This window comes from Barbus barbus (assembly GCF_936440315.1).
Source record: "Barbus barbus genome assembly, chromosome: 15".
NCBI lineage: Eukaryota > Metazoa > Chordata > Actinopteri > Cypriniformes > Cyprinidae > Barbus > Barbus barbus.
In genome coordinates, this window is record NC_136743.1 from 2644446 (window position 1) to 2654443 (window position 9998).

General features: G+C 38.4%; 1 protein-coding gene across 1 annotated transcript; it reads right to left on the bottom strand.

The window, feature by feature from the left end:
- Positions 1 to 243: 243 nt before the first annotated feature.
- LOC306881480 (lipoprotein lipase-like) lies at positions 244 to 9730 on the bottom strand. The gene is made up of 10 exons (XM_079435605.1): positions 9503 to 9730; positions 8610 to 8785; positions 8278 to 8457; positions 7787 to 7895; positions 5169 to 5402; positions 3125 to 3367; positions 2920 to 3040; positions 1945 to 2121; positions 1674 to 1781; positions 244 to 1576 (listed from the first exon to the last, which is right to left on the bottom strand). Exons 1-10 carry the CDS (start codon positions 9591 to 9593, stop codon positions 1423 to 1425), a joined length of 1593 nt encoding a protein of 530 aa, XP_079291731.1. The 5' UTR covers positions 9594 to 9730; the 3' UTR covers positions 244 to 1422.
- Positions 9731 to 9998: the final 268 nt, after the last annotated feature.

Consider the following 9998-nt stretch of genomic DNA (forward strand, 5'->3'; position numbering starts at 1 on the left):
TGCCAAATATTAAACATGCCTACGATCGAAATGAACACAAATGCCTACAAATCTGTCCTTCAGATTAGTTTACAGTGAAAATAGGGAAAAGTTCACACTGAGTGCAGTGTGTGTGTGTGTGTGTGCACTACTTAACTATATTTTTGGGACAAATTTGTACTGAGAAGTGCTGAAAACCTCCTTTTTGTGCACATCCTTAAACAATATAAAAAAAAAAAAAAAGGTAAATAAAGGTTTTTTTGTGTGTGTGTACAAAACTCAATTTTATTGTATAAAGAAGTTTATGTGCTGGTTATTGAGAATTATTATTTCTAGTTCTACAATGATTATTAAATGATAAAAATTAGCTCTAGAGTAATACAAATTTAATCAGATAAATTTACATATGTAGTTATTCTAATAATCAAACCCTATATACACTTCAGACATCAAACAGCATGTTACATAAATACACAAGATGCTTTCAGAAAGTCATTTGTTATGTGTCAAATGAAAAAAAATGGGACTTACAGTATGTGTCACTATGGATGATGACAGATTCACATTGCCAGGCATTTTGAATTTCTGCATAATAAAATATCATAACATTTTCCTTGAAAGTTTGTGAATAATGTCCTAGGTTAAAATTAATAATTATATTGTCTGGACTGTTCAAACTGACTGCACCTCCACTAAAAACATAAAAAAATATATACAGTACACTTGAAGTATTCACTTGAAATACAGCCAAAAAAAAATTTAATTGCATTGATTTGTTGATGTGAAAATATATTAATCGGCAGTTTGATTGGAATGTTAAATTGTATCGACTTCATTTTGTTGTCAAACTGAGGTAGCTGTAGTTTCAAATCACAGTTAATATTGTTAATCTACAGCTGATGAATGTGTATAAACCACTATAATCATACATACACACTTTGTATTTTAGTAATTTTCATCTTGACTTATTTATGTTTTATTTTAAAAACATCTATTCTGAACTATAAACTACCGAATCCATCAAGTTGGATTTATACCTTTTTTATTTTTAACTCACAATAAGTCTACAGGGCAAAAATGACATTTGATGTATGTTTGAGTGAATCTCATAAAACCTGTCAAGAACTGGATCATATTTTCATCCCAAAATCAAAAGAAAGAAATAAGAAATGATATGTTGCACTGAAGCCTATTTTTGAGGAACGTGGGGATTTTTTGTATGCTTAATTGTCGTTATGAAAATGACTATATAACAGTAATGTGAATCATCATTGAGGGTAAAATAAAATTAGAATTTGGTTTTTTAATATACAAGATTTTCTTTATACGTATATAGTTTTCGTTCTTTTCTTTTGATTTTGGATGCAAATGTAACCTGGTAATTTGAAATCAAATAAAATTGTTCAGATACAGTATATCTGGTGCAGATGGCATTAATAAAAATCACAAAGCGTTTGTTGTGTTGACTTTAGTGGTGGTTTCTGTCATGATCTCTGTTGATGCATTATGAAGTAACGCCGGTTCTTTCCTCATATCTGCGGATGCTTCGTTGATGCCCTGTTTGAAGAAGCTCCCGTGATGTTTCAGTCTGTGCAACCTGAAAATTCAAAGACGGAAAGAGAGAGTTTTGTATATGAATATGAAAATGACCTTTTATCAGACTTAACAGACGGTGAAAGTGAAGCCGTCTTCACCTCTGCTGTCTCCTGCTCTGCGGCGTCTCGCTGGACTTCACAAACACAACAGCATCTCCACCCTGAACCAGCAAACCAAATTCTCCCTCTTTAGGTCTGAATATTAGCCTTCAAAAGAAAAGAAAATCTTTATTTTACATTAATCATTTTGACATCATCTTACTGACCCCAAACTGTATATATCATACATGCATTTATGCAGTTATGACTTTAATTCGCTAATAGCAGCTATGTATGTGCAGTAATGGCTCTATGATCTGAAATGACTCACTTGGACTGTGTTTCACCAGATTTGATCCTCATTTTGCGGATAATGAACTGATTGGTGCTGAAGAAGCTGTAGAGATATGAATCTTTCTCCCAGAGTAAGCTCAGCATCAGCAGCTCGCCGATGTCTTTGTCAGACGTCAGCAGGAACGAGACGGTGCTGTTGGTGCTCATGTTGGGCCTGCAAGAAAAAGATAAGACATGTTTCATGATTTACGTCCCTGTTTACCAGTCATGTAACTTTCTTTAAAACTGCTGTGGTATTTTGTATCTAATGACATTCAGAAATGTTGAAATGTGATGTGTAGTAAAGTTAATTTTATTTTATTTTTTAAAAATAAGTTTTAACACTCTTCTTGAGCAGTAAATCAGTATATTAGAATGATTTCTGAAGGATCATGTGACACTGAAGACTGGATTAATGATGCTGAAAATACAGCTTTCACAGAAATAAATTACATTTTACAAAATATTCACATGGAATACATGGAAGTAAATTCACAATATTACAGTTTTTACTGAATTTTTAATCAAATAAATGCAGCCTTGGTGAACAGAAGAGACTTGTTTAAAAAAGCATTTAAAATGAAAAACTATCAACCTCAAATTTGGAACACAACTTGTTGCTTTGATTTTCATGCAGTTTTAGGCTAAAACACGTTTTGGAAAATATATTTCATATAAAATAATAAACTAAGAGAGCATTTTCATAATAACAACCTTAAACTTCTATTAACTTTTTTGTTCTTTTCACTTTTTCACTTCAGCACTGATCAACCAAGTGTCTTCTTTAAAAAGGGACCAAACTTATGTTTTTTAATTCAAAATTTAGTTTAAGTCAGAAATTAAATTTTCAGGTCTATGCTCAAAGAGTGGTTCATAACTACCATAAATATAATTTAGTACCATAAAATTCCCTAAAAAATACAAAATGTTAAATAACTAAAATATAGTCCAGGATTAGAATAAGGGGACTCACACAGTGGCAGCGATGTCGTCCCTCTCATCGGTCGTCCCGAACAGAGACACTTTCATTGGCTGCTCCAGCAAAGTCATGTTTTTGTCGCTGAACAGATGCAGCTTAATCTGGTAATGAAACACTGTGAGAAAACAAGAGAGACGAATATAAAAACTCAAGCTAGATGTAGATTAGTAATGCATTTTCTGGGTGGTTTCTGGCTCACCCTTGAACGGCATCATGTCGCGGGTCTTGAGGTACATCTTGGCGCTCCTGGCGCTGCGGATCTTGTTGACGCCGTAGCCGAGTTTGTTGCAGCGGTTCTTGCGGCAGCTCAGGCACAGGCCCTTGTTGAAGGCGTCTCTGGAGCTGCAGCGATACGCCCAGCTCTGGTACGCCCGGTTCACCAGCGAGTCGATGAACAGGTGAATGGAGCGCTCGTGCGAGCATTTGACGATCTGGTCCATGTCTGACAGACGTCAAAGAGAAGGTCAGAGGTCAGATGATATGTGAGACAAAAACACAGGCTGAGGGTTTATGACTTCCTGTCTTACTTAGGAATTGATTTTAATTGATGATAATAGGTATTTTTCTTCAGTAACTGAAGCTATGCTGAAATATAAATTTTAGATGAAAAGCTTTAACTTAAAAAAACATGCATATGTTGCCTTGGCAGCTATACTGAAATAAGGTTAAGTTCAAATACTAAAATTACTAAAATGTAAATAAATATTAAAGCTAAATGTCACGAATCCTGTCCATGGCCTTCCGCCCTCCCATTATATTGACTCTCACATTACACAGACTGTTACGTCACCTGTCTACATTTCCCATGTTCCACTTCACTGATTATGTTCTCACCTGCAGCCAGTTACACACAAGGCCGAGTATTGTTTACATTTATCTCTCTCCTCATGATAGCCCTTTACAGAGCCTGTTCCCTCTCCTAGTTTTGTCTAGTTCCTAGCTCTAGTCACGTCTAGTTTTGCCTGATCGTCTGTTTTCTGATCACCTGCCTGTCTTGGATCTCTCTCTCGTCTTGTCGTTTGGACTCTGTTTGTACCTCGCCTGGATTATTGTCTGTCTGTGGATTACCCGCTTGCCTCTCCTTTGGATTACGTTCACCATTAATCGACCCACGCCTGTTTGCCGGAGTACTCTTCTGTCTTGCCCTCAATATACCTGTTTGCCATTGTCCGACCCTTGCCTGTGTTGACCATGTTTAATAACAAAGCTTTGCAGATGGATCCGCATGCCTCTCGTTTCAGTCACTCCGTAATACAAAAAAAAAAAAAAACCTCTTTCCCTCTATCTTTCTCTCCGCTTACTAGCTTGTACTTATTTGAACAATGACTGACTTGGTGTTACGAGCACTTCCTCTGTCTGATTGCCTCTTCAAGATTAATCGCTTTTTGTATTCCCCAATTGTAAGTCTCTTTGGATAAAAGCGTCTGCCAAATGACTAAATGTAAATGTAAATACTAAACATTAAAACAAAAACTAATTTACATAACAAAAGCACATAACAAAATTGCATTTTACTATTAGTGCTGTTATTGTGAACTAAAACAAACTATTAAATTTTTGGTAATTTAAATAAAGCTGAAATAAAATATAAATATTAAGTGAAAAAAAAACATAAATGAAAAATTGGAATTTTGCCTTGGCAACTAACTGAAATAAATTTAAGATGAAGTAATAAAATGACTAAAACTGAAACTTATAAAATTAAAGCAAGAAATATATAAAGTAATGTTATATTAATAAAATATTAATATGTTATATTAATAAAAACAAATTACAAAAGCACACAATTTATTTGACTAGATGTAGTTTTTTTCTAAATAAAATATATTTTTTTATAAAAAAATATATTTTTGGTGATTGAAATAATGATGAAATAAAGTAAAATATAAATATTAGATGAAAAGTATTAGATTAAAACAAATGAAAATTAAAGCTAAAAAGAAATCTATTTTAAAAAACTAATAAAAATGACAAAAGCAAACAAAAAATTTCAATCATATAATATGATTAATAAATCGATTCGAAATAAATCGATTTAAAATAAAACTTTAGTACTAAAATCAATAATTTAAAATAAGCACTAAATGAACTGAAACTGAAATAAATTAACACTAAACCAATTTTTTTTTAACTGAAAATAAATTCAAATAAAAAATAAATAAATTCTAAATATTACTAAATACTATAACAGTATAACAATAATGCTAAAATCCCACTGCTAGGAATGCAGTATTGGGACGTACTGTATATGCCGTAGGTGGCGATGAGCTTCATGGTGTTCTGAATGCTGCAGCCCGGCTGGAAGGTGCCGCCGTTGGGGTAAATGTCCACATGACCCACGGGTCTCTGGATGCCAATGCTGAGGTCTGGCGAGCCTCTGGTGTTTGTGTGCAGGACGTCCACAAAGGTGGCATCGTCAGGTGACAGACGCCTCGGACTGTCGGCATTCTCAAAGCTGGGGCCCGCGGGGTCCAGACCTGGAAAAACAGGAGAAAACTGCATTTTATAGCTCTGTACTCTTACTGTGCCAATGGACCACTAACTGGAAACCCAACTGAAATGGAACCAGTTCAGGGATGTAGTGACGGAGACAGCCAAGGAGGCGCTAGGCCCCAAGGAACGCACTCATCAGGACTGGTTCGATGAGAATGAAAGTGCCATTGGAGACCTGCTGGGCTCGAAGAACAAAGCATTCCTGGGATGGCAGAAAGACCCAGGGTCTGCATCCAAAAAGGAGAGGTTCAAGTCCCTCCGATCTCAGGCACAGCGAGAAATCAAGAAGACGAAAGATCAGTGGTGGGAGAAGAAGGCTACGCCGACATAAACAACGGCAGGCAGTTCTTTAACTCTCTCAAGGCAGTCTATGGTCCCTCAAAATCTGGTTTTGCCCCCTTACTTTCTATAACGCTCATCAAAGACAAACAGGGCATTAACAACAGATGGAGAGAACACTTCAGTCAACTGCTCAACCTCCCATCTACAGTCAACCAGTCAGCCCTCGACCAGATCCCTCAACATCCCACTCTCGAACAGCTGGACGACCCCCCATCCCTAGCTGAGGTTCAGAAGGCCATCAAGCAAATGAGCTCTGGCAAGTCAACCGGAAATGATGGCATCTCTGCAGAGTTGTACAAGGCACTTGGTGAGGAGGCGCTCCAGGCATTCCATGCAGTTTTGACAAGCATCTGGGAAGAGGAATTTATGCCCTCGCAGCTCTGTGACACCACAATAGTTGCCCTGTACAAGAACAAAGGCACACAAGCAGATTGCGGCAACTACAGAGGTATCTCTTTGCTCTCCATCGCAGGCAAGATCCTCATCCGCATCAGGCTCAATAGACTACTGACATCAGTCTATGAACAGAACCTGCTGAGTCATAGTGTGGCTTCCACCCAGATTGCAGCACCATTGACATGATCTTCACTGTGAGACAGGTGCAGGAGAAGTGCCTAGAACAGAACATGAAGCTCTATATAGTCTTCATCGATCTGACCAAAGCATTTGACACGGTCAACAGAGACGCCCTGTGGGTCCTACTTAGAAAACTCGGCTGCCAAGCAAAGTTCACCAAACTGATCCAGCTATTTCACATCGACATGACAGGAGAAGTCTTGTCAGGTGGAGAGCCATCCGATCAATTCAGCATCTCCTATGGCGTGAAGCAAGGTTGTGTCCTTTCTCCGGTTGTTCTTCACCCAAGTGCTGCTACATGCTGTGAGGGACTTGAACCTGGGCGTGTACATCAAGTACTGTCTCGACGGCTCACTGTTTGACCTTCGCCGCCTGGCAGCCAAAACAAAGACATTGGAGAGGCTCTTCACAGAAGCTTTCTTTGCAGATGACTGTGCTTTCATGGCGCATCAAGAGAACCATCTATAGACCATCGTAGACAGATTCTCAATAGCAACAAAGCTGTTTGGCTTAACCATCAGCCTCAGCAAGACAGAAAAGTTCTATACCAGCCTGCACCAAGGAGAGCAGCAGACCAGCCCTGCATCACCATCGATGGCACCCAGCTCTCAAATGTTACCACCTTACCATACTAGAGTCCAAAAGGCCAGTCAAGCTCTTGGGAGACTGCACTCCAAAGTTCTACAACACAGTGGCATTCGCCTCTCCACCAAGCTCAAAGTATACAGAGCAATGGTCCTCACCTCACTTCTATACAGCTGCGAGACATGGACGCTCTACCGGAGACACATCAAACAGCTGGAGCAGTTCCACTATCGCTCCCTCCGGTCAATCAAGAAGATTCACTGGCAGGACAAAGTCACCAACGAAGAAGTCCTGGAAAGAGCTGGCTCAACAAGCATTGAATCCATGATTTTGAAAATGCAGCTCCGATGGTCTGGCCATGTCATCTGCATGGATCCGCAGAGGATGCCAAAGCAGGTGTTCTTTTGAGAGTTGGCCGCAGGGTCCAGACACCAAGGGTAGAACCCAAAGCAGTTGGAGCTTGCCGCCTCTGACAGAGCCAGTTGGCGTGCTCTAACTAATAAAGCAGCCACCGCATTTGAAGAGGACCGTCACCATCATCTGGCAGCTGCAAGAGAACGCATACACAGAGCAGTCGCTGCCCCTGCCCCAACTACTGGCGAACCTTGCCCCATTAGCAACTGCCTCTTTGCTTCTGCCTTTGGGCTTCGAAGCCACATGAGAACCCACAGATAACAACGCAAAGCCTCGATCGTCATTCTCGACTCCCGAGAGACTACCTGACTCTTACTGTGTAACTCACTTGTGTCTATTTAGAATTCTACTAAGGAATTTTTGGACTTGCAAATATCCTCTGGGACAGAATTAAAGAGTTTGAGTGGAGCAGAATATCTTTTTTACATGCTTAAAATAAAAGGCTTCCCACCTGTGATTCTGTTAACTTTGTTGTTGGTGAGGTTTCCTGCGACGCCGGCCACATGTGCACCGAGACTGTAGCCTAACAGATGCACTTTTTCCAGAGGAAAGTCCAACTCCTTCACAACAACACAAACAAATAACTGATTGAGTCTCATATAGTTCACTCCAAAAAATTAGAAATGAGACTATTAATATCTTCTGTGTTCCTGACAGGTGGATCTGTGTTATTTTAGTATTATTTATAAACGTACATATTATTATTTATATACCAGTTTTCATTTTCATTTTTAGTAATGTTTTATTTTTTATTTTTTTGCTAATTTTTTTTGAAGAAGAAGCTGTAGAGACACAAGTCATTATCTATACCTGTTTTTGACCTGGGCATGTTTTTTGTCACGGTAGTGATGTGGGTAACATTCGGTCGACTGTCATACAAAAATGCTCCAGCAATAAAATGAACAATGCTAACAATGTGTTCCTCTGCACACAGTACTGTACCTCCAGCCAGTTGACAAACTTGGCCACGTCCGCCCCCACCAGTCTGGTGTTTTCTGCTGATTTGGGGTAGTGCTCGTTGGCCCGTTCCAGCCAGTCCACAACAATGACATTGGCTCTGGGTTCACGTTCAAACAGAGCCGACACCAGCTTATAGACCCAGCTCTCAAACAGACCCGCGACCTACAGGTGACACAGCCATTATTCATATATAGTAAAATAAATGAAGTAACAGTAACAAACACATGCAGTTCATATAGGAGAAATTAACTCATGCAGTGACTCTGAAAACAGACAAACTGCATGTGGTTTCTGTCTGTCATCAGTGAACTCACCGACCATCCGTGGATAATGAGGAAGGTTTGGGAATCATTTTTGAAGTTGCAGTCCAAAATAGAGTCCCGTTGTCCTGGGACGAGATAGCAAAGATCCTCGTCAGGGAATTCTGGGTTTCTGATGGAGAATTTGGACTGGATGTCACTGTAGTCAACTGTCAGCTCAGTAGAGTTTCCTGAAACAAACAGCACCTGTTAATATCATCAATCACTTTAGCATGTGCATCTAATTATTAATGTTCCGTAGTTTATTTTGGCCTGTATTATAGACATTATATATGTGAAATCCAGAAGAGGATGGGCTCCTCACAAGGTTTTCCAAGATATCTCCTCATCCACTTTCCTCACCACTGCTGGCTTTGGCTTGTAAGCCATTATTTTCTGTAAAGCTGCTTTGAAACAATGCATATTGTGGAAATGAAATAAACCTTGCTGATTAATAATGCAATTAAGTAAATCATATAAAAATGCAACTACACTGATCCTGGACCTGTGCCCTAGTCACATCCACGTATTTGTTTAGTTGATTGCAATGCATTCTTCTTGGAAAATAAACATATCTATATAATTTTAGTGCTTTCACTTATTTCCTCAATCTAATAATTATATTTTATTTCAGATTTATTTCCGTTAACATTTTTTTTTCTCAATAACTTTAGTAACAGTAATAACCCTAAGCTTAATTCCCTTAATAATGGTACATTGCTAAATAAATAAATAATAGACTTAATTAGCTTTAATTTAGGTTTTATTAATTTTATTAATTTATTAATTTTTATTGTATTTTTTTTCTTTGTTTTTTATATATATATTACAAACAAACAATGCAGATTAAACAGAAATGTGCATTTTAATAGCAGCATTCTACATCATTTTGATGCTCAAAAACTTACTAGTAAACACTTCTTCAGTAGAGTTGGAGATTGGCTCGCTCGCAATAAGAGAAAATCCGATAACCAGCAGCCAGAAAATTTCTGTTCCCATAGTACAGAATAAATCAATAATTTTAATTTGACAGTACAGTATAAATAAATAGTTGTAAGCTACTGATCCCAGTATAACGAGGCAACGGAAGCTCGGCGGGTTATTTATCTGTGAACCTGCTGCTGCTCACAATGCGTGGTTTTTCGTGCTCATCAGCGATTGGTTGAAAGTGCGCGGGGGGCGTGGTAATCGTGCTCAAAGTGGGGCACTTCAGCAAATCAAAGGAGAGAGATTTGCATTCATGCAGCTGTCAATCACAAGTGTAACGTAAACAACTGCATATGCATGAATGAGTCGCTTTAGCCTTTGTGTTCAGCTTGAAGATTTAAACATTGTGATGCTAAACACTAAAATAGTTCTGCAGAAGCTTCTGGAAACCCTTAGATGAACTTAGATTGGATATTT